General features: G+C 39.3%; 1 protein-coding gene across 1 annotated transcript in view; it reads right to left on the bottom strand.

The window, feature by feature from the left end:
• Positions 1 to 27,152, bottom strand: part of LOC127622725 (SH3 and multiple ankyrin repeat domains protein 3-like) — a 236,979-nt gene that overhangs the window by 100,529 nt on the left and 109,298 nt on the right. The window contains 6 exon segments of the mRNA XM_052096777.1: positions 4,627 to 4,903; positions 8,212 to 8,278; positions 10,816 to 10,893; positions 18,509 to 18,625; positions 25,162 to 25,310; positions 25,313 to 25,328. Coding sequence (XP_051952737.1) covers positions 4,627 to 4,903; positions 8,212 to 8,278; positions 10,816 to 10,893; positions 18,509 to 18,625; positions 25,162 to 25,310; positions 25,313 to 25,328 — 704 coding nt within the window.

The raw sequence follows: 27,152 nt of genomic DNA on the forward strand, positions 1-27,152 counted from the left end.
ATGCGAAAAATCTTAATGGTCCTGAAAAATGCTTTTAAAACATTTTAAAATGTAGAAAAACTAAATATTTACAAGAACGTATACACTATGGTAGTATTTTTTGAGCTACTTTGAAAATAATAATAATAATAATAATAATAATTACTGTATTACAGTGATGAAAAATTAAGGAAATAATAATAATAATAATAATAATTAAAAAGTTACTTTGTCCAGATAAATGTCCAGATACATTATGATAATGAGAATCTGGGGGGGCAAATATAATTAATTTGAATGAAAATAATGCCAAAATGGCAAAAATCTCAATGGTTCTTTGAAAAGCTTCATTTTCATTATGTAAAAGATAAATATTTATTTCATTATTTCATATATATATATATATATATATATATATATATATATATATATATATATATATATATATATTTTTAATAATAAATTACTGAAAAATGTATTATTACACATTAAATAAATACTTAATATTTAATTATAACATTGTGGAGAGCAGGGCGGGGCTGAGTGGCATCTGGGCAGATCGAGGCTGGGATGATAAGTGGTGAATGAGGTCCACCTGTGTGCCACACCGATTTCACGTTCCAGTGAGGGGGCGGCAGGAGTATTTAAGGGGCGGAGACAACGGCAGACATGGAGAGAGAGATGCACGAAGCCTATTTGTGTGTGTCTTTTTATGTTCATACGTAGCTGGCTGCATGTTTTAGCTTCGTTACACAATGAAAAGTGTTTCTTAAATGTCTCCGTGTTGGCCAATCATTCACACACTCACACACACACACACACACACACACACACACACTCATACGCATACACACACTAACACAACACAATCATTCACACACACACACGCACACATGTTGTGTTTTTATGGGGACTTTCCATAGACATAATGGTTTTTATACTGTACAAACTTTATATTCTATCCCCTAAACCTAACCCTACCCCTAAACCTAACCCTCACAGAAAACTTTCTGCATTTTTACATTTTCAAAAAACATAATTTAGTATGATTTATAAGCTGTTTTCCTCATGGGGACCGACAAAATGTCCCCACAAGGTAAAAAATTTCGGGTTTTACTATCCTTATGGGGACATTTGGTCCCCACAAAGTGATAAATACACGCTCACACACACACAGTCATACACTCACACACACACACACACACACACACACACACACACACACACATACACATGCACAGTCACACACACACACACACAGTCACAGTCACACACACACACACACACACACACACACACACACACACACACACACACACACAAACACACAAAAAATGCTCCCATAGCGAGAGTTTTGCACTTTAGGTTTCTAACTTGGTTTCAAAACCAAACTGTAGCCAAAAACCTTAAGGGATTGAAGAGTGCGGCTTAAAAACAGGCCAGAAGTATGAGCCAATGAGAATGATATTGACCTCAGCACTAGCCCTTTAATCTCCCAATAGCCAATAGAAAACCTGCAGGCTCACTTGTCCAATTACAACACTAGGCTAGTGTGTAGGGAGTGGCAGGTGTGGACATCCTGAGGCTGGACTCCACCGTGGAAAGCTCCAGACAGAGAGAGTGCGCTTTCAGAGATGACACCTCACATACCTGCCCTGCACAAACACCTGTTTTTACATCAGTACATCACTCTCTTCCCCCCTCTCGTTCTCTATTTAACCGGAGCTCATAAATCTGCAAAGTAATGAAACAGCAGAAGTTAGGTAAAGTCTAATTTTGGTCTCTTGGCTGGCGGTAAAAGAGACATGTTAATGATGAGCGATGAGTGTTCGGTAGCTTTCAGTCACGACAGCCCACTTTAACACCTTTATAATCATATATATATCCAGTTCGTTTTCTCTCTACTAACTCATTAGTCACATTGCGACAGACGTTGCTATTTGTTTTCATGAGCAAATGTTACTCTATATTCTACACTCCAACACAAATCTTTGGCCTTCTCGGTGCAGTTCTCTGAACCCTGTAACCTGTGAACTCTGAATCCACTTGGACAATGTTTGCAACAACTTATTTCCTCATATGTGACCCCGAGTGGCCAAAACTGACCGGACCAGTACGGCACTAATTACACACTCTGCTGGCCACCACGGTCACCTCGGGTAGTGACAGGTGGACACAGCCGGACAAAAAGCAAGTACCAGAGAGATGAGTATTTTAAAAGCGGATTTGACCCCAAGGATGGGTGTTTTGGCATGGTTCCTGTTTGTATCATCACATTGTGCATGTTGAACACACACAAACCATACACGGGTGTCGGTGGCTCTGGTTATTATTAGGGGGCCAGAGTGTCACGAAACACCAACAGATGGACAACTAGAACAGAACACAGCAAATACGACCCCTTAAGGACCATTGTGGTGAGTGGTGGTGGCGTAGTGCATAACTGGTAATCAGAAGGTTGCTGGTTCGATCCCCACAGCCACCACCATTGTGTCCTTGAGTAAGGCACTTAACTCCAGGTTGCTCCGGGGGGATTGTCCCTGTAATAAGTGCACTGTAAGTCACTTTGGATAAAAGCGTCTGCCAAATGCACAAATGTAAATGTAAACAAACCAAAGACACAGAGAACGAGAGACCTACTGTGTTTAATTGCAGCATAAGAACAGGATGCATGCTGTTGCAATTAGCAATAGATTCCAAACTAACCAGCCTGATTTCATGAAAATTACGTGAAAGTGGCGGCATTTTTGTACAACGATATTACGCGATTCGTTACAAGTATTGCGTAAGATCCGAGGTGACATGTCCACCGTGTGGCGCTAAAAGTGAGTTAATGCTCTCCCCAAAAGATGAGGTCGCTAAGGTTAATGCTCTATTGAGTTTTAAATCAACAAAACTGACCCCCCCCCGTCATACGATAGCATTCTGTGAGGAACAGAGGGAAAAGTAGGTATTTATGAACTGATAATCTGCCATTTTACACGTGATTTGCGTGAAAGGGCATATAAGTCATTGTTGTTGTAGGGTCTCTACTGTTAATTTCACTAGTAAACTGATGCGATTCGTACAAATCATTTCTCAAAAATGTAGGTATAGTATTGTGCTTTTATGAGACCCGGTTGGCATAACCAGCTCTGCCAGGTTGGGCGAGAGCTAACCACATTAGGCTGGTTTAAGATGTGTTTTTCTTTTCATTCGCATTACGTTTCATTTACACTGGATGCAACATTACAAGACTGAATTTTAGCATTTTGATACAAACTACACTACATCATTTCGATGGGGTTTTCTTAGTCCATTTTGAAGATGTCAATCTCCTTCCTGCAATAAATACACAATATGAGATTAAGAGCAATATATTGCAGTGAAATTCAATAAGGCCTGTTTGAGATCCAGACAGTCGATTCTTACAGACTGAGTCCTGCAGTTCTAGACGGGAGAACTGTCTAACCTGAATTTATATTAAACTTTAGAAAACCAGTTTAAAAGCAACAAACATCAATCAAATGCCACTTTATGAGGATGTGATAAATTATAGTGTTGTCTGTATAATTAAGAGGGGGATAAATGAGTACATTTTCATGCATGTTCTTACAGCGATTATGCTTAACAGGCCAACAATACTTGTTCATTTAAATGCATTTAACGGCTTTTCATTTACGGTAATCACCCTCATGCCATCCCAGATGTGTATGACTTACTTTCTTCTGCGGAACACTTATGAAGTATGTCCATACAATGCAAGTGAAATGTGAACAGAACTTTGAAGCTCCAAAAAGTGCATAAATGTAGCATAAAAGTAATCCATACGACTCCAGTTGTTAAATCCATGTCTTCAGAAGCATTATGAGGTTTGGATGAGAAACAGATGAATATTTAAGTCTCTTTTTTTACTCTAAATACCTACTTTCACTTCCACATTCTTCTTCTTTTGTTTTCTGACGATTCACATTCTTCGTACATATCACCACTTACTGGTGAGTGCTGGTCAAAGGTGGAGATTTATAGTAAAAAGCACTAAAATATTGATCTGTTTCTCACCTACACCTCATATCACTTCTGAAGACATGGATTAAACCACTGAAGTCGTATGGGTTACTTTCATGCTGCCTTTATGTGCTTTTTGGAGCTTCAAAGTTCTAGTCACCATTCACTTACATTGGATGCACCAACAGAGCTTCTAAAAATCTTTGTGTTCTGCAAAATAAAAGGAAGTCATACACATCAGGGACGTCATGAGGGTGAGTAAATGATGAGAGAAATGTCATTTTTAGGTGAACTTTCCCTTTAATGTGCATTTAATGAAACACCATGGTGTGACCAGAGGCCCAGAAATTACACACTTTACCTTTAAAGGGATAGTTCACTCAAAAACGAAAATCTTGTCATCATTTACACAAAAGGAGACGTTTGGCAGAATGCTAGAACCTAATTCACTATTCACTTTAATTGCATATTTTTTCCATATAATAAAAGTAAATGGTGACTGAGGCTAACATTGTGCCTAATATCTCCTTTTGTGTCCCACTGATCATGATCTTAAATCATATTAGTGTGGACGTGTGGATCTGGATTGCTCACCTGAGGCGTCCGCGGCTGTGGGAGTGCGTGAGGGGCGTGTGTTGGCGTACAGCGTGCGAGCCGGACTCCTCGCTGGCCCGCTGGAGCGAAGGCGAGCGGGAGTGCAAGGAAAGAGAGCTGCCCGTGCTCTGCAGGCTGCCGTCGGCCGCTGCCTCGACCCCAGAGTGTGGCAGTTGGGGCAAGCTCCTCAGAGACGGTACGGGGGAGTGGGCATGGCCAATGTCACCCACGCTGTTCAGGTTGTTGTCTGAGGCGGAGCGAGGCAGCAAACGTGATGATGTCAGAGTATCACCTCCAGTCACGCGGCGACGATTTGTGTAGGAAGGCGTTTCCCTGAAAGGCACTGGAAAAAAGGCAGGTGTCACAAAAGCATACAAAGGGTCAGATAGTAAATTAAGTACATCAATCAAAAAATCTACTCTAATTAAAAAGCACCTCATCAATACTTCATAAGCAAAACACACCCGCCCTGATTACAGACAGTTTTAAAGGAATAGTTCACCCAAAAATGAAAATGCGTCATTTACTAACCCTCATGCCAGATGTGTATGACTTTCTTTCTTCTGCGGTCCATACAATGCAAGTGAATGGTGACTAGAATCTCTAAAAAGCACATAAACGCAGCATAAATAATCCATAAGACTCCAGTGGTTTAATCCATGTCTTCAGAACTGAACTGATATGACACACTGCAGGTGTGGGTCAAAAGTCCTTTTTTTAAACTATAAATCTCTACTTTCACTTTCACATTTGCATTATTCATGCATATCGCCACCTACTGGTCTGGGCTGGTCAAAGGTGGAGATTAAGAATAAAAACGGATTTATATATTGATCTGTTTTTCACCCACAATTGTCATATAGATTCTGAAGATATGGATTAAACCACTGAAGTCTTATGGATTACTTTTATGCTGCATTTATGTGATTTTTGAAGATTCAAAGTTTTGTCACCATTCACTTGCATTGCATGGACCTACAGAGCTGAGATATCCATCTAAGAATTTTAATGTGTGATCTGCAGAATAAAGAAAGTCAAACGCATCAGGGATGGTATGAGGGTGATTAAATGATGAGAACATTTTCATTTAGCGGTGAACTATCCCTTTAAAAGATGCTGTGTTTTTGTATACATGATACAATCAAAATCACTCATGACTGAGAGGTTTATATTTTCACATTAGGCCAATTGTCCTCCTAAACATCAACACTAGATGGCAATATCTCACCTATTCTACACTGGATGCAGATAAAACTGTATAAAAGCAAAGACAGTTGCATGGTGTAATGCATATCAGGGTCAAAAGAGTTTATATGACTCAATGACTGACATATTTAATGAGAGAGAGAAAGACAGAATAAAAGTGCTTTCAGTCAAGGTGTCATATAGTAAGGTGTCAGTCTCACAGCGGATTCTCTCTAATCTCTCACGTACTGTATATTAAGCATTGATCAAAGCATGGTACTGAACATTCACCTGTCACCTGATCAGATATGAACAGCTCTCTGCCAATCAGAGCAGAGAACAAGCCGCTCAATACATCCTGCAGGCTATATTTAACAGGAAACTGCTAGTTACTCATTTAAAAACAAAGCTTTAAGCTATGTTCGAACATACAAATGCGTTTGACATATAGTATGCACATATTTAATAGTTATGGCATTGTTACCCTCCGATGCATTAATATATAAATCATAAAGGAAATAACATCTTAATTTTTTACATGCACTATGTTAGGTAACATTAGTATACAGATATTCAGATAAAGAATTGTTTCAATAATAATTAACAAAAATTATAAAAAAAACTAATAACAATCAAAAATTTTGTGAGCTACTAAAATTTAATTTGTTTAATTTATTTAGAGCCCTGCCATAAAAGCACTATAAAAGTAGTCCATAGACATTATGTGCCTCATTCCTAGTCATCCAAAGTCATGCAATGGTGTTGTGTGGGGAAGAGAAACTTTAGTCGTTATTAACTGAAAATCTTCCCCTGTGCATATGTAACGGGAGCCAGCTGGTAGATAGCTGTGCAGTGTGTAAACCGCTGTAGCCTTTAGCCTCCTTGTTAGAGCACCCGCCTCCCACACCGGAGACCTTGGTTTGAGTCCCGTACGGAGCGGGTAGAACAAGAGCTTCACATTGGTGCCGTGACTCGGATGGGAGTGAGGTTTAGGGGGGTGAGTGTAACGGGAGCCAGCTGGTAGATAGCTGTGTAGTGTGTAAACCTCACTCTCCTGACCTCAAGAGGTGCACTAGCGACTGACGCTAGAGGCTGTAGCGGGTAGAACAAGAGCGTCACACATACTCTCTGAAATCAAATTTGTGAGAGATTTTCAGTGAATAACGATCTAAATGTCAGTCTATATGTCACACAAAGCTATTGCGTAACTTGAAATATATGCACCACTTATGTGATACTTTCATGGTGCTTTTTTTTTCCCTGTTTGGAGCTTGAGAGTTGTGGTCACTATAAACCGCCATTGTGTCGTAAAGAGCTGCATAATGATTCTTCACATGATTCATGTTAATTTAACACAATCATAATGAATTATGGTTATTCATAGATTTTGTCTTTTGGCAAAAATATCCTTTAAATTTAGTCAATATGTCATCAAGTCATACTGTATTTATTTTGCATATTTTTATAAATTTCACTAAAATGGTATAACATTTTTGGCGACAAAAATGTGTAAATGATAATGTGCAAAATTAAACATATTTATGTATCAAACTGTACCAGAACACACTAATCAAATATTGAAATAGTGTGAAAAATGTATGAACTCAACAATGATGTACAAATTACAAATTAATGTGCTTCAAATGTAAGGGATACGTGGATGTGCGGTTGTTACTCAAGAAATATCAGACCACTAGATGGCGCCATTGACCAATCAGAATCGAGCATTCTAGAGTGCCGTGAAATAAGTTACATTAAACAACATGAGAAAACTGTCTTTTCTAATTTTATAGATAAATACTTAGTGTTAGTGCGTTGTTAAAGTCAAGCAGAATATTTATTTTCTCTGCATATTTTCGGCATATAAAAACAGTTCGATTTTTATCATGATCTGTCTTTTTCGGTTTATCTTTGTTATTGTTGAAAAGAAAACATATGGGTTTGGAACAACATGAGGTTGAGTAAATTATGACAGAATTGGGTGATCTATTCGCTTAATGAAATAATACCAGCCCCTGTCCCATAAATACTTTGTCTGTAGGCTGTTTCTGGTTCTCAGTGTGTGTTCCATCCTTCATCGAGGTCACATATCGTTCTGATGAGATAGCGGCACCTGCGGCTACACTCCCATTGGCTGAAATCAAACTCTCAACACCTGCTAAACCTCGGGGATTAACCGCGCTCTGTCGCCATGACAATGGTACTCTACACTAATGGGTATGATCCATTACAGCGGCCGACAACAGGCTGCTACTGCAGCGGCTTAAACCGGCGCGAGGAATGAGCTAGCGTAATTTCGACACAATCAAGTTGAATGATGATTCTCATTTGGCCAAACAGTAGAGACTCACAAACACACACCGACACAGTCACACAAGGGACCGCTCTCATTTTCACTGCCGTTCGTGCGCTACTGTGAACGAGGGATCGTTTGCAGCTAAGAACGGAGGTAGACTAGCCACTTACCAACATCTGATGCTTTGTGAGTCTTAATAATTTCTGCCAGGTCAAAGTTTCCAGCAATAATAGCCACCTACAGAGAGAAAAACAAATCTGTTATTTCCTGCCATGCATCCCCAGGCAAAAACAAAACCATATTCACAATCTACCTACCTTACCTACATACCTACCTTCCTACCTACCTTACTTACCTACTTAAATACCTACCTACCTTCCTACCTACCTTACTTACCTACTTAAATACCTACCTACCTACCTACCTACCTACCTACCTACCAACCTTCCTACCAACCTTCCTACCTACCTTACTTACCTACTTAAATACCTACCTACCTTCCTACCTACCTAACTACCTACCTACCTTACTTACCTACCTTCCTACCTACCTTACTTACCAACCTACCTACCTACCTTCCTACCTACTTACCTACCTACCTTACTTACCTACCTACCTACCTAACTTACCTACCTTCCTACCTACCTACCTTACTTACCTACCTACCTACTTACCTTACTTAACCTTCCTTACCTAAGTACTTACTTACTTACTTACTTACTTACCTACCTATCTTACTTACCTACCTACCTATCTTACTTACCTACCTACCTACTTACCTACCTACCTACCTACCTTACTTAACCTTCCTTACCTAAGTACTTACTTACTTACTTACTTACCTACCTATCTTACTTACCTACCTACCTACCTTCCTACCTACCTACCTTACCTACCTTACCTACCTACCTTACTTACCTACCTTCCTACCTTCCTACCTTACTTACCTTCCTACCTACCTACCTTACTTACCTTCCTACCTACCTACCTTACTTACCTACCTTCCTACCTTACTTACCTTCCTACCTACCTACCTTACTTACCTTCCTACCTACCTACCTTACTTACCTACCTTCCTACCTTACTTACCTTCCTACCTACCTACCTTACTTACCTACCTACCTTACTTACCTTCCTACCTACCTCCCTTACTTACCTACCTACCTACCTACCTACCTACCTACCTTCCCATCCATCCATCTAACCTACCTACCTTACTTACCAACCTTCCTACCAACCTTCCTTACCAACCTACCTACCTACCTTACCTACCTACCTACCTACCTGCCTTACCAACCTACCTCCCTACCTACCTTACCAATCTTCCTAACTACCTACCTATCTATCTATCCATCTATCCATCTATCTATCTATCTATCTATCTATCTATCTATCTATCTATCTATCTATCTATCTATCTATCTATCTATCTATCTATCAGATACCTACCTTACTTACCTTCCTACCTACCTCCCTTACTTACCTACCTACCTACCTACCTACATACCTACCTTCCCATCCATCCATCTAACCTACCTACCTTACTTACCAACCTTCCTACCAACCTTCCTTACCAACCTAACTACCTACCTTACCAACCTACCTCCCTACCTACCTTACCAACCTACCTCCCTACCTACCTTACCAATCTTCCTAACTACCTACCTATCTATCTATCTATCTATCTATCTATCTATCTATCTATCTATCTATCTATCTATCTATCTATCTATCTATCTATCTATCTATCTATCTATCTAATCTACATACCTTACCTAATTAGCTACCTAACTACCTACCTGTCGGTCGGTCGGTCGGTCGGTCGGTCTGTCTGTCTGTCTGTCTGTCTGTCTGTCTATCTCTCTATCTATCTATCTCTGTCTGTCTGTCTATTTAATCTACCTACATTACCTACAGGCCTATGCTGTATATTTTTGTGACTAAGGGATTAGGCAAATACACTAAGAACGCTTGTAGTATAACTGTATCTATATTTCTCTGCGTGTGACTGTGAGGGCTAATTGACTCTTCCTCACTAAAAGCTGAATGAAAGCAGCTGTCTAATGATTCAGTGTTGGTTTATACAGCCGCTCCCCCTCCCACCTGCAAACAAATTAACTTTGATCTGTACAGAAAATCTGTGTCAACGTCAATTGTACTGTTAGTTCAAGCAGCGAGCACCATGTAACAGACGAGAGACTGTTCGCATGTTCACATGAAACATCATATTGCTCTGGCCTGTTGACCATTGCTCTGGGATTTTCTTTATACTTTTTCTGAAGGAAAATAAACATAAATGATGATGAATAGCCAATATAAATGCCATGGAAATAGTATGGCAGTATGCTATTCAGAACATAGCTGAGTTTTAAGGTAGTTAATTAAGCTTAAAAAAGGTGTTGTCGTTATTATGTTGTTGTAGTATGTTCCAAAACTGCCGGTTTACTACATACAGTATGCAAAAGTATGTACTTTTGACTCACCATCAAAGTGCACACTTTTATGAGTAGTACAAGTATGCAACTTAAGTCAGTAATTTGATCACACTAAAAGCATGTAAACGAATATAATGTTGTGGCTATATTTTAATGTTTATGGACTGACCCCATTCACTTCATTGTAAGTGCCTCATTTTAACCCAGATTTTGTATTTGTATATTTTTTTTACAGCAGTATAGCACTATGCACTATGATATATATACTCCTGAGAATGTAAATAAGATGCAGTTCCACCATGTTTGATGTGAAGGAACACAGAGGTGCTGTGCTCTCACCTGGAAGGCAGTTTGGCTGTTGTAGTTCTTGATCTCTTTATCCGCCCCTCTGAACAGCAACACTCTCGCACAGCCATCCTGAAGAGCGAGCGAGAGAGAGAGAGAGAGAGATTACAAGCACTTAATTTACAAGTAGTGAAACTTGTACATGTGCATAAAATTTGCCCTAAAACTGTTGGAATGGGATAAGCGTATTTGTGTGTGTGTACTGTATCACAACAACAGGAATGAAAAAACTGATGTTCCACTGGGACCAATTAGCCCACCAGCTCAAATGTAGCTCTACACACAGAAACGTGGAAGAGAGAGAGCGAGAGAGAGCGAGAGAGAGAGAGAGAGAGAACACACACACAAACACACACACTTAGTCGTATTACACAGCCTTGACTCAGCTGGGACTGGTGTCCTACTTTCTCAACACTGGTGAGTAATAAAAACATCCCATAGTCTCTTAACACACTAACACATCTTCAGTGGAATCTGTGTGTGAACATGTAATTGCACATGTAGTTCAACTTCCTCGTTCTTTCTCTGTGTTCCTCTGCAATTCAGTCATTTTGAGATCAAAATGATTGTGCACAATTCTTCAGTACATGTTTCAGGTTAACTCTAATCTCCAGGCATATCAGTGGTGATGAAGAATGCACTGTATGTTATTTTCAAATACACACAGTACCTCAAATATCTTCATGCAAAATAAGGCTCTCTAATATTTATTGGAGTGCCTTAAAATAAAAAAGTGAAGAAATCAGTACAGAAATAAACTACTTTTCTATAGTAATAAAATATATTGTAAAATAAGGTAATATAATATAATATATTGTAAAATTATATAAAATAATATTATATAATATATTGTAAAATAATATCATATAAAAATATTGTAATATAATGTAATATAAAATAAAATAATATAATAAAATATATTGTAGAATAATGTAATATATTGTAAAAAATATAAATATAATATATAGTAAAATTATATAATAAAATATATTGTAAAATAATATAAAATAATATTATATAATATATTGTAATATGATATAATAAAATGTATTGTAAAATAATATAATATAAAAAATATTGTAAATATATTGTAAAATAATATTATATAATATATTGTAAAATAATATAATATAAAATATATTGTAGATATAATGTAATATAATATATTGAAAATAATATAAATATAATATATTGTAATATGACAGGATAAGTGTTGACGATGGATGGATGGATATTGTAATATGATATAATATAATGTATTGTATAATAATATAATGTAATATAATATAATAAAATGTATTGTAAAATAATATAATATAAATATAATATAATAAAATATACTGTAGAATAATATAATATAATATAAAATAATATAATAAAGTATATTGTAGAATAATATAATATAATATATTGAAAGAAATATAAATATAATATATTGTAATATGATATAATAAAATGTATTGTACAATAATATAATATAATATAATATAATATAATAAAATAAAATATATTTTAAAATAGTATAATAAAATATAATATAATAAAATAAAATATATTGTAAAATAATATAATAAAATATAATATAATAAAATAAAACATATTGTAAAATAATATATAATATAATATAAGTATATGGAAATATACATTTTTTAAATAGTATTTTTCATGTCATTTTACCCCAGTGAAATTAAAGCCTTAAAGAAAATCATACACCTCTATTTTATTGTAAAATTCCAAGTTAAATATGAATAAATTAGTACAACAATTAATTGTCAGCCAAAATTTCATAACCGTGATAAGCCCTAAAACAGACAGTTAAATTGCAAATCGTTATTATTTGTGTGACAATTAATTGTAAGAGACAATATACTAGTATATATATATATATATATATATATATATATATATATATATATATATATATATATATATATATATATATATATATTTTTTATTTTTATTTTTTTATTCTTTTTATATAGAATGTTAAACAGTTTAAGGTTGAAACGTTTTGCATGTTTAATACAATTTCCATAAAAAAATAAAAAAATATGTATATATATCTTAACTTTTTGCTGTATGACAAAATGATGAGTCAAATCACAGCATTCATATAGTATAAATACAGCATAAACAATGTATTCCTTGCAGTGTGCTCATGTTGTATACTGCACTAAATAATCTCCGGATATTCCATGCAAAAATAACATTCCCAAACTGTACACCGTATACATACTACAATCTGACACTGATTATGACGGTATGTTATTCCGGCTGCTGTGTCATACAGGAGACATATTGGATCTCTGTATGTATTTAATGTTATGGCAAAAATGCAAAAATCAATCTGTAATCTGGACTGCAGAGTGAATTAACAGAATGATGATTGAACATCCACATCATGCAGACTCTCTCTTTCTGTCTGTCTCTCCAATTCACTTCATAAGATAAAGATAAGATCAGAATAAAGAGTTCTTAATGGACACTACGGTTGGACTAGTCTCACAAAGACAGACATTGAATGTCAGTGTAAAGTCTGGTGCAGTTTACTCTGGCCATTATTCACCAACTTACACAGGAAGAGACTCTCTGACTGATGTGCAAAGTGACCGATCACAGTTATAGATTATTTTACACAATCTGAGTGAGATGACACTCCAACAACAGACCTGTGAGCAACAAAAAGGTGTTTCAGTCAAATATTGGTGCCAGAGTCGCTGTAAACAGTTGTACATACAAACCCAAACTCTTAGAGACCCAGTGTGGCAACGTTTGATTGAAGCAATTCAATAATATGCATTGTTCTTTAACTTCATGCAACCCCGCTTCCACATGTGTGCACGTTGTATTTTGGCTTTGTCATTTAAGGGTTAAACTTCTGCCGCACCGCATCACGTGACAACAGCAAGACGTTGATTTCCATGAAGCACTCCTAAGGGCGCAGTGCCAAAATAAGTGCCTCTGGTAAGAGACCTCTTTGCATTTTTTTATTGAAACCTGTTTGGTTGTAAAGAGTAGCGTCTCTAGTTTCGTTTGATATGCCGCTTTATAAAATCGACTTATTTTTGTGCATCAGCGCGCTGATAAACATGATGTCCACATATGTGGAAATTAGGACTGCATTACCTCAAGAGTTGAAAAAACACATTTTTTTATATTTTTTCAACATTAACACATCTGTGGGTCAGTTTGCTTCATTTTAATATGCATTTTGTTATTGTTTTATTTTGTTTGCACTGTACAATACGGTTCTGTTCATTAACATTAGTAAATGCATAACCATATATTTACTGTACATTATCATATTGAGAATAAATGTATTCATGCAAAACCTGAAACATGTTGCTTTCAGAGGCTTTATATGCAGTTAGGATGAAAATAAGGTGCATTACTAGCTGTTCTGAGACCAGTGCAGACAGACAGCACACTGGAGGTTAAGTCATGCACTAAATAGGGAGCAAAGGTGCATCATATAGCTCTCCTATAACTGTTCTGAGACCAGTGCAGACAGGCAGCACACTGGAGGTTAAGTCATTCACTAAATAGGGAGCAAGATTGCATCCTATAGCTCTCCTATAACTGTTCTGAGACCAGTGCAGACAGACAGCACACTGGAGGTTAAGTCATTCACTAAATAGGGAGCAAGGGTGCATCCTATAGCTCTCCTATAACTGTTCTGAGACCAGTGCAGACAGACAGCACACTGGAGGTTAAGTCATTCACTAAATAGGGAGCAAGGGTGCATCCTATAGCTCTCTTATAACTGTTCTGAGACCAGTGCAGACAGGCAGCACACTGGAGGTTAAGTCATGCACTAAATAGGGAGCAAGGGTGCATCCTATAGCTCTCTTATAACTGTTCTGAGACCAGTGCAGACAGACAGCACACTGGAGGTTAAGTCATGCACTAAATAGGGAGCAAGGGTGCATCATATAGCTCTCCTATAACTGTTCTGAGACCAGTGCAGACAGGCAGCACACTGGAGGTTAAGTCATTCACTAAATAGGGAGCAAGATTGCATCCTATAGCTCTCCTATAACTGTTCTGAGACCAGTGCAGACAGACAGCACACTGGAGGTTAAGTCATTCACTAAATAGGGAGCAAGGGTGCATCCTATAGCTCTCCTATAACTGTTCTGAGACCAGTGCAGACAGGCAGCACACTGGAGGTTAAGTCATTCACTAAATAGGGAGCAAGGGAGCATCCTATAGCTCTCCTATAACTGTTCTGAGACCAGTGCAGACAGACAGCACACTGGAGGTTATGTCATTCACTAAATAGGGAGCAAGGGTGCATCCTATAGCTCTCTTATAACTGTTCTGAGACCAGTGCAGACAGGCAGCACACTGGAGGTTAAGTCATGCACTAAATAGGGAGCAAGGGTGCATCCTATAGCTCTCCTATAACTGTTCTGAGACCAGTGCAGACAGGCAGCACACTGGAGGTCAAGTCATGCACTAAATAGGGAGCAAGGGTGCATCCTATAGCTCTCCTATAACTGTTCTGAGACCAGTGCAGACAGGCAGCACACTGGAGGTTAAGTCATGCACTAAATAAGGAGCAAGGGTGCATCCTATAGCTCTCCTATAACTGTTCTGAGACCAGTGCAGACAGGCAGCACACTGGAGGTTAAGTCATGCACTAAATAGGGAGCAAGGGTGCATCCTATAACTCTCCTATAACTGTTCTGAGACCAATGCAGACAGGCAGCACACTGGAGGTTAAGTCATGCACTAAATAGGGAGCAAGGGTGCATCCTATAGCTCTCCTATAACTGTTCTGAGACCAGTGCAGACAGGCAGCACACTGGAGTTTAAGTCATGCACTAAATAGGGAGCAAGGGAGCATCCTATATCTCTCCTATAACTGTTCTGAGACCAGTGCAGACAGGCAGCACACTGGGGGTTATGTCATTCACTAAATAGGGAGCAAGGGTGCATCCTATAGCTCTCCTATAACTGTTCTGAGACCAGTGCAGACAGGCAGCACACTGGAGGTTAAGTCATGCACTAAATGGGGAGCAAGGGTGCATCCTATAGCTCTCCTATAACTGTTCTGAGACCAGTGCAGACAGGCAGCACACTGGAGTTTAAGTCATGCACTAAATAGGGAGCAAGGGAGCATCCTATAGCTCTCCTATAACTGTTCTGAGACCAGTGCAGACAGGCAGCTTACTGGAGTTTAATTCATGCACTAAATAGGGAGCAAGGGAGCATCCTATAGCTCTCCAATAACTGTTCTGAGACCAGTGCAGACAGACAGCACACTGGAGGTTAAGTCATGCACTAAATAGGGAGCAAGGGAGCATCCTATAGCTCTCCTATAACTGTTCTGAGACCAGTGCAGACAGACAGCACACTGGAGGATAAGGTTTTTGTGACCTGGACAAATCTCAGAAGATAAGTTCACCCATCAGGTCGTCCTTTCCTCCTCTTTCACCTTCTCTCCTCATCGTTTTATCACTACTTCACACCTTATCACTGTCTCTTTCCATCACAGCTCAGATCATTTTCCCTCTTCTGTCCAGTAATGTATCTCAGTTCAGGCTGATGTTTTTCTCTCAGAGTCTGTTACTGGAATCGATCCACTCTAACATCTACTCTGAGCTGCTGCTAAACATCCACTGAGAGTCCTTAAAACCACACACACACACACACACACACACACACACACACACACACACACACACACACACACACACACACACACACACACACACACACACACACACACACACACACACACACACACAGTTGTGTTTCCATGTTTTATGGGGACTTTCCATAGACATAATGGTTTTTATACTGTACAAACTTTATATTCTATCCCCTAAACCTAACCCTACCCCTAAACCTAACCCTCACAGAAAACTTTCTGCATTTTTACATTGTCAAAAAACATAATTTAGTATGATTTATAAGCTGTTTTCCTCATGGGGACCGACAAAATGTCCCCACAAGGTCAAAAATTTCAGGTTTTACTATCCTTATGGGGACATTTGGTCCCCACAAAGTGATAAATACACGCTCACTCACACACACTCACACACACTCACACACACACACACACACACACACACACACACACACACACTCACACACACACACACACACACACTCACAAACACTCACACACACACACACACACACACACACACACACACACACACACACACACACACACACACACACACACACACACACACACACACACACACACACACACACACACACACACACACACACACACACACACACACACACACACACACACACACACACACACACACAGACTCAGCTACCATTCACTTTCTTTGTATAGAAAAATGAAAGCTCACTGGTGGAGAGGAGAGAGTAGAGAGATACAGTCAATTAATGAATGCAGATTATTATGAGGCCATGATTGATAGGGGCCAATGGGGGGGATATGGGCAGGTCACCGGGGTTACACCCCTACTCTTTACGAGAATTGTCCTGGGATTTTTAATGACCACTGAGAGTCAGGACCTCCAAAGGTGTCACTACAGTCTCAAAGACAAAGCAGAACTGTCTCTAACAAGAACAGAAGAGATGTGGAAGACCAGATGTGCAACTAAACAAGAGGATAAGTACATCAGAGACTCTAGTTTGAGAAATAGACGCCTCACATGTCCTCCGCTGACAGCTTCATTGAATTCTACCCGCTCAACACCAGTTTCATGTACAACAGTAAAGAGAAGACTCAGGAGGACTTACGGGAAGAATGGCAAAGAAAGTCACTTTTGAAACAGGTTTTGAAAAGGTTCGAGTGGGGAAAGAAACACAGACATTGGACAATAGATAACTGGAAAAGAGTGTTACGGATCTGAACCCCATTGAGCTTTTGTGGGATCAGTTAGACTGTAAGGTGCGTGAGAAGTGCCCGACAAGACAGACACATCTATGGCAAGTGCTACAGGAAGTGTGGGGTCAAAGGTCAAGTGCTACAGGAAGTGTGGGGTCAAAGGTCAGGTGCTACAGGAAGTGTGGGGTGAAAGGTCACCGGAGTATCTGGACAAACTGACCGCTAGAATAACAAGGATCTGCAAAGCTGTCATTGAAGTAGTTTAAGAAATTCTGAACATTATTATTATTTGTCTTAACTGTAATAGTAATTTGTGTGAGTGTGTGTGTGTGTGTGTGTGTGTGTGTGTGTGATGTGTGTGTGTGTGTGATGTGTGTCTGTGTGTCTGAGTGTGTGTGTGTGCATGTGTGTGTGTGTGTGAGTGTCTGAGTGTGTGTGTGCATGTGTGTGTGTGTGTGTGTGTGAGTGTCTGAGCGTGTGTGCATGTGTGTGTGTGTGTGTGTGTGTGTGTGTGTGCTGTGGGAGTGCCCATTAATTCTTAATAACAGCAGAATTAAAATGCATGAGCTGACACACAGAGACACACACCTGAGGATTAGATCATTCTTTGTGTTTCTGTGTGTGTGTGTGTGCGCGCGCGTGTGTGTGTGTCTGTGTGTGTCAGAGACTGAATCAACAATCTGTGACCTTCATGAGTTGTTTTATGCCCAATAAAGTGTGCACACCTCGTAACCAACACACTTAAAAACATCTCAAATGATCTAAACTTTCCCAGTGCCACATATGTGAATACATGAACACGTGTGTGTGTGTGTGTGTGTGTGTGTGTGTGTGTGTGTGTGTGTGTGTGTGTGTGTGTGTTACCTGGTTATAGAGAGCACACACGTGCAGGGCAGTGTTTCCAGATGCGTTCTGAGCGCTCATGTCTGCTCCGTAGAACAGCAGGTGTTCCAGATGCTGAACGTGTCCATGACGACAAGCCTGAAGAAACAAAAAACTTTGCATCAGTGTGGCTGGTCCCATCGATTAGCAGTCCGTATAAACCTAAAATCATGTTAATGAGCAAAACAAATGTTATTCGCTCTCTCTCACACAAACACCTCGCACATTCTCAGCTGTGAAATGTTTATGTTTGGTGTTATCAGTGTCACTTTTCTTTCCGCCATAATTCAAAAGGTGTGCTCTCAGCATACTAATGCAGTCTGGGATGTGAAAACGGTTTAAAAAAAAAAAGAGAGAGAAAGAAATGTCAACCTCAATTGTTTTATGTTTGGACAGAGGATGTAAATGAGTATGTAGCTCAATCTGGGATCCTCACAGAATAGCGCTGGGATGAGCGTGAATGATTGATTGACACCGAGAGCGCTCATGTTGAAGGAAGTGAAGCTGAAAGTGCTCCTGATGGCTCAAACAGTCTCTAAAAATGGATATAAACATGGTCAAATGTGTTAAACAGAGCTGAGAGTGCCATAATCAAATAGATAGCTTATAGAAAGCATAATTAAATAGACTAAATATGTAGTAAACAAATCTGGAAGTTGTAGCGTTCCAAAAAGTACCAGAGTGCAATTCATAACAAAACGCAAGTTGCCACTAGGGGGTGCCATAGCTGACAATAGTGTGAATCGTCCGCTTCTATGATTGCGCAAGATAATTTTGCTGATCAAGTAAGTTGAAGTCAATATTTTTAGAGCAACTGAACTGAATCATTACACATCCAGTTTATTGGCACAGATTTTTGAAGGTAACTCTATCGCCCCCTTGAGTAATGAGGTTTGGTACTGCCACAGTAACACAAGACGCACGTTGGAAAATGCGATGGCCATGTACTCACATCTGCGTACGTGTACTTCTGCAAAGTGTGTTTCTGGTCTTTCATTTCAGCCGAAACAACGCATAAAGTGGCGTTCAAATGACACGCATCAGCTCTGCCGAAAATATTGAACTCTATGGAGAGAAGCATTAGCGTTGCGCTTTGTAACATGGCGCTCAAAGTTTACCACTGACCTTTTGAAGCGTCGGCCAACGATTACCAGACAATTTGTATAAATGCAAAGTCTGTCTTCGCAATGAGACAAATACATGTCTTCAATGTTTACTGTGCACACCTCCTGACAAACTCAGGAGCAACACTTGTCAGATGGTGGTCAAAGCAGTGCTTGATACTGGTGCTGAGTGGTGCACTGATGCCCCGACATGAGTCATGTCTTTAGTGTGCCTTAAAATGCTGTCCAGTAATCACCTCACATGGTTCTGGAACAGCGTGTGTGTGTGTGTGTGTGTGTGTGTGTGTGTGTGTGTGTGTGTGTGTTTGAGCTTTAGTTCAACAGCCCTACTGTATGTTTGAATAGGCGACCCGCTGAGAAAATTCAACAAAAGCGAAAAAATTACAAGATGTGAATGTGTTCAAATTCTCATTTAGTCATTCATTCATGAGGAACAATATACACACCCATTTAAAGTCACACACCACACACACTCAAGCACATGTGCAAGGAGAACTAAATAGATGAGTAGGAAAAAGCAGTCATTTTGTATGAGGTTTGGAGACACACAAACACACACTTGGCATTTGCTGGGGTTGCCATAGGTTCTTTATAAGCATGACAAGTGTAGGTCAGCGAGATGGATGAGAATATTAGAAGGAAAGGAGAGAGTTGGAAAAAAACTGAAATGTGCTCCGCTGCACCAGTGCTAAAGAATTAATTCTTTATTTTAATAATTTTACATGTGCATGTCTAACCTGTTAAACAAGTGCTTAATGAACAACTGTAAATGTATTATGTGCAAATTTTAGCATTATATTTTAAAATATCAGTGTTTTCTTTAAAAGCTCATTTGAGAAAGATATAGGCTAGCTTTGCTAGCGCTGTGCAACATGTGGTTGGAGTGTGTGTGATAAAATAAATGCTTGATTTTTGCACTTTAGGATGAGTTTTTTGACAGTGCTTATCTCACAGATCGCGAGCAGATAAAAACAGATTTACCAGCTCAAAGAGGATGAACTCAATCTGCACTTGACTAGCGTCATGATTTTGGAGAGACTAGAAAAGAAGGGGTTACACATGCATCACAGGACATTTTTGTAATTTTTTTCTGAAAGTCATGAAAATTCCAACCACGGTGTCATTTCCAGCACATCACAAGTGCTGTATTGTGTTTTATTGAATTCTGTGCTGGAAATGACGCTGATTCTTGTGTTTCAAGCTATTTTATGTATCCTAAATACACACAAGTAATTTACAGCTTGATTGGAAATAACGACCAATAAAAATATTCAGCTCTAGAGTGATATTTCCCTTGTTTTTTGTTTTGTCTCATATTTCATCTCAAGCATGCTCTTCACTGAAACTTTTGTCCAATTGGTTAACAGTCCCATCCATCCATCCATCCCAGTCCTATTCTTCTATCCATCCATCTATCCATCCATCAATACATCCATCTAAGCCAGTCCCATCATCCATTCATGCCAGTCCCATCCATCCATCAGTCCATCCCCTCATGCCAGTACCTTCAACGTGTCCATCCATCCATCCATCCATCCATCCATGCCGGTCCCATCCATTCATTCATCCATCCATCCATCCATCCATCCCAGTCCCATCCATCCATAATAGTTCCATCCATCCATGCCAGTCCCATCCATCCATAATAGTCCCATCCACCCATCCATCCATCATCCATCCATCCATCCATCCATCCATCCATCCATCAATCAATCCATCCATCCAAGCCAGTTCCATTCATCCATCCATCCATCCATCCTAGTTCCATCCATCCATGCCAGTCCTATCCATCCATCCATTCATCCATCCATCCTCCATCCATCCATCAATCCATCCATCCAAGCCAGTTCCATTCATCCATCCATCCATCCTAGTTCCATCCATTCATCCCAGTCCCATCCTTCCATCCATCCATCATCCATCCATCCATCCATCCATCCATCAATCCATCCATCCAAGCCAGTTCCATTCATCCATCCATCGATCCATCCATCCTAGTTCCATCCATCCATGCCAGTCCTATCCATCCATTCATCCATCCATCCTCCATCCATCATCCATCCATCCATCCATCCTAGTTCTATCTCAAATGATCAATGGATAGTTCTATCCACCATCCATCCATACCAGTCCCATCCATCCATTCATCCATCCATCCATCCATCCATCCATCCATTCATACATCCTAGTTCTATTCCATCCATCCATCCCAGTCCTATTCTTCTATCCATCCATCTATCCATCCATCAATACATCCATCTAAGCCAGTCCCATCATCCATTCATGCCAGTCCCATCCATCCATCAGTCCATCCCTTCATGCCAGTCCCTTCAACATGTCCATCCATCCATCCATCCATCCATGCCGGTCCCATTCATTCATTCATCCATCCACCCATCCATCCCAGTCCCATCCATCCATAATAGTTCCATCCATCCATGCCAGTCCCACCCATCCATAATAGTTCCATCCATCCATGCCAGTCCCATCCATCCATAATAGTCCCATCCACCCATCCATCCATCCATCATCCATCCATCCATCCATCCATCAATCCATCCATCCATCCATCAATCCATCCATCCAAGCCAGTTCCATTCATCCATCCATCCATCCATCCATCCTAGTTCCATCCATCCATGCCAGTCCTATCCATCCATCCATTCATCCATCCATCCATCCATCCATCATCATCATCCATCCATCCATCCTAGTTCTATCTCAAATGGTCGATGGATAGTTCTATCCACCATCCATCCATACCAGTCCCATCCATCCATTCATCCATCCATCCATCCTCCATCCGTCCATCCATCCATTCATACATCCTAGTTCTATCCACCCATCCATCCATGCCAGTCCATCCATCCATTCATCCATTCATTCATCCATCCATCCATCCATCCCCAGATGCCAAACTCAGCTGCTGCCTCAAAAGCAAAAATAAACTAGATTTACATTTCAAGAAGCAAATACTGTGTTTTTGGTAAAAAACAAGTTGATGAGATTTTACCACCATATTATCGGTGGAAAGCCTAAGTCTGATCACTTAGAAAAGTTCTAGGACACCTCTCATTAATAGGCAGCATAAATTGAGGTATCATTCATGTCTGTAGCACAAACATTTTGTGGGATGAGTTTCTCGCATTGCTCCATATTGTTCAATGCATTGAGGAGTGTTGATGTAGACTAGCCGTTTAAAACATTCAAACATCCCTGTCCCAGTGTCCAGTGAAGTCCAGTGAAGATGAACACATCTGTTACTGACAATTAGAATATATGGGGATATAAAAACAATTTTATACAGATTCTTCCATCCCTCTCTGTTACTCTCTTCCTCTCAAACACCCTTTTCAAGCTGCTGAAAAGGTCAGATGTCAATGATGCAAAAGTCATGCACTAGAGGCTGCAAAATAAGATACATAGTTTAAATGTGTATATACCTGTGTGTGTGTGTCTCTCTGTGTGTGTATAGCCAACTTCTAGAACATGGTCAGAGATGAAGAAAATGCCCCTGAAAGTCAATTTGCTACTGTTTCGCCCTGCAGTAATTCACAGGGCCATCCTTTTATAAGTCAACTGTGAACTGTCTCTGTGTGTGTGTGTGTGTGTGTGTGTGTGTGTGTGTGTGTGTGTGTGTGTGTGTGTGTGTGGATATTAAAAAGCCATATTCTACACTTTATAGCATTTTGTTTTTCCTGAAGTCCTCTGACACTATAAACAGTCATATTTTAGTTTTACATGACCATTTTCTGTCCCTTAACTCACTGGGCTCCTTTTAATTCGCCAAAAATCATGATGAACTTCTAAATGCATTATGATGTTTTTAGATGTTCATTTTGTGATACTTTCCTGTTTGTGCATCTGCCTAAAAGTCTTGACTTAGGAGCGCTTTTGTTTTGGATGTGACTCTACACTTTATTTTATTGCCCTAACACAATAGTTTGAATGATTATCAAAAGGGTCACAAAGTAAAATTCTGCATGATCATGGTAAGATAATTAAGAACACTGTATAACAATTAAAAAAAATTTTTGGGGGGGTTCCTGGGTAGTAAGTGTTATTTCCTAATTGCGTATGCCTCAAAAGTATAGAAAATGGCAATTCTTCCCCACAAACTTTGCTTTTGTGACCAGGACAGTGATATTTTGAAATGTACCTATTTTTCAGAACATTCCAGATAGATTCAGTGCTGAGTAAACTTGGGAGTAACTTCTAGAACGTTCTAGAACTTTCCAGTAATATAAATTGTAGTATAAATACAGGGGCCCACCAGTTCAGTTTAGTGCCAGCCTCCTAAGTGGGTACATATCTGCAGTTTTCTGAGATGGCATCAAGAGGCTGCAATCAATTTGCCATGTCTGCGGCCAATTTATCAAGACAAGAGCCAAAAAGTACTCCGTGGAAGCATCTGCTAAGATGTGTGAGGCCTACAAGGCATATTTCGGGGATCAAGACAAACCCTGGGCACCTCATTTCACCTGCGAGCACTGCAAAACAACTCTGGAAGGTAAGATGGACAATTGTTGCTCAGAATTTTATGTAAAAAATATTGGTTGATTTTAAAATGTTTTTGGGATGTTTTTGGGAAAGCAGGTACACCAAGGCGCACTACCACAGGCGGGACAGGTCTCAGCGGACCGAGTTCTCTGTGGAGAGGAACAACATCAAGTGGGAGCCACTGTTGGACCCCCGGAAGGTGCTGATGCCACCCATGCACATCAAAATGGGCCTTAAGAAACAATATGTCAGAGCTCTAGATGAGGAGTCGGCAGCCTTCAAGTACCTTCAAAACATCTTCCCTAAGCTGTCTGAGGTCAAAGGTCAAAGCCGGTGTCTTCGTCGGACCACAGATAAAGAAGATCCGGCAGTGCCATGAATTCCCCAAGAATCTCACTAGGAAGGAGAAAGCGGCTTGGAACAGATTTGTCACGGTGGTTCGGGGCTTCCTGGGCAATCACAAGGTCGAAAACTAGGTGGAGCTTGTTGAGACCCTGATGAAGAACTACGGCACAACAGGCTGTAGGACGTCCCTCAAAGTCCATATCCTTGATACTCATCTTGATCAATTCAAGGAGAATATGGGAGCGTACTCGGAGGAGCAAGGCGAATGCTTCAATCAGGATATACTGGACTTTGAACGCCACTACCAAGGACAGTATAACGGGAACATGATGGGAGACGACATTTGGGGGCTGATTTGTGAAAGTGATTTACAGTATAATCGTAAATCTTGAAAAACTACTCCTAAGTCTTTTGTAGTCATTTTTGTATGACTTTAGTATAAATACATGTACATTTGGATTCATGTTGTTTTTTTCTGACTTCACTTGAACGAAAAACACAAATTCGCCATTTTCTCATTGGAAATTGGTACTTTACTTTTAAGGCATAAGCAATTAGGAAATAACACTTACAACCCAGGAACACAAATTGTCTTACCAAAACTTTTTGGAATGAACGTCCTTTTTGTAAACTCAGAAACGTAACTCTTTAAAGTTTGTGTGTTACCTGGTGTATCTCCTGCCAGCCGTTCTCATCCATGCAGCCCACCTGAGCGTGATCATGCAGCAGCAGCTCGCAGCAGTACGGGTCGCCTCCCACCATAGAGCTGTGATACAGAGGAGTCAGACCACGACTGTCCTTGTAGTCCGGAGAGGCCCAAGGTCCAGCAGCGTCTATACACACACACACACACACAATTAATATAATATAATAATATAATATAATTTACAACACTTTACCTTTAACCTAAAAGCTCCAGTCACACTACATTTAAAGCAAGCAAAATTGTTTTCAACCCCACAACACAATATGATGTCACTCTTTAGGGTTCTGTTTTTCCAACTTTTGGCCATGAACTCCCCCCATCCCTGTCAAATATACCCACCCATTGGAGGGCGTTCTACATCATGGTCGAACACAATTCCAATCCGACCCGCTCTGCATCTGACATTTGCATTCTAGCACATACTACGCAAATTCATACGTTTCATCTTAAACTAGATCTGTGAGTGACGGCGATTGGCAACATGCATAATGGACAGATGTAAGAAAAACTATTAGAACAGGAAAATAATATATGCATTTGTCTTTTGTTGTGTATTCATTCGTTTTTAGCACTTTGTAGGTTAAAGATTTGCTTATATTAGGCAAAAGTCAGTCTTCTATAGAGAGTGCAATAATTATTAGAAATACTGTCCAATATTTTCAAAGTTGTTGGTAATCTGGCTGATGCGAACTTTCTAAACTCCAAGGAGGACAAATGGCTGAGAAACAGATGAAGAGATAAAGATCATACGAATATAATATTATGAGAAGTTGTGGGCTAGGAGCCACGTCAACATCGGCGAGGCTTTTCAGCATGCATGAATTTGGGGTGCGGAGCTTCCAAATGAGCACTGAAAGAAGGAGTGTGTTTGTTTTGGCAAATGAGTTCAAATATCATCAGTGTTGCTCAGGAATCACCGAGTGCACCTTTAACTACACTTGTACCTTTGTATTTTTGTCCAATTTTCAAAAAACATTTTTGCTGCAAATCAATATTTGTAATGTTGTGATTCACCTTTGATTCACCCACAATTAACACATGAATTTGCAGTAATAATGCAGTAATTAAGCATGAATTAATGCATATTCGTGCACCCATATTGGGTGGAGGTTCAAATACATGGCTTCGGCTCATTGTGGTAATTAACACTATTAGATCATATAATAAGTTGATAAAGAGGAATCCACAATTACACATTTAATTAATAACAATTCATATATGACTTAATAATTAACTCAACATTATCTGTGCATTAGTTAATCATGAGTCATACATTAACTCAACATTATCTGTGCATTAGTTAATCATGAGTCATACATTAACTCAGTATTATCTGTGCATTAGTTAATCATGAGTCATACATTAACTCAGTATTATCTGTGCATTAGTTAATCATGAGTCATACATTAACTCAGTATTATCTGTGCATTAGTTAATCATGAGTCATACATTAACTCAGTATTATCTGTGCATTAGTTAATCATGAGTCATACATTAACTCATTATTATCTGTGCATTAGTTAATCGTGAGTCATACATTAACTCAACATTATCTGTGCATTAGTTAATCATGAGTCATACATTAACTCATTATTATCTGTGCATTAGTTAATCATGAGTCATACATTAACTCAACATTATCTGTGTATTAATTAATCATGAGTCATACATTAACTCAGTATTATCTGTGCATTAGTTAATCATGAGTCATACATTAACTCAACATTATCTGTGTATTAATTAATCATGAATTAATGCTTATTAATGCAACCGTATTGTAAAGTGTTACCACTTCAGGTAACACGTCAGTTGTGTACAAGTGCTCCGCCTAGGCAAAAAGATCTACTGTGATCATAAAACACGCCATGACTCATGTCTGGACACAAACACACACATACACACATGAACAAACACACACAGGCTGCTTCTCAAGAGCTGAAGGACGGACATT

The sequence above is a fragment of the Xyrauchen texanus genome, chromosome 29, assembly GCF_025860055.1.
Source record: "Xyrauchen texanus isolate HMW12.3.18 chromosome 29, RBS_HiC_50CHRs, whole genome shotgun sequence".
Taxonomy (NCBI): Eukaryota; Metazoa; Chordata; class Actinopteri; order Cypriniformes; family Catostomidae; genus Xyrauchen; species Xyrauchen texanus.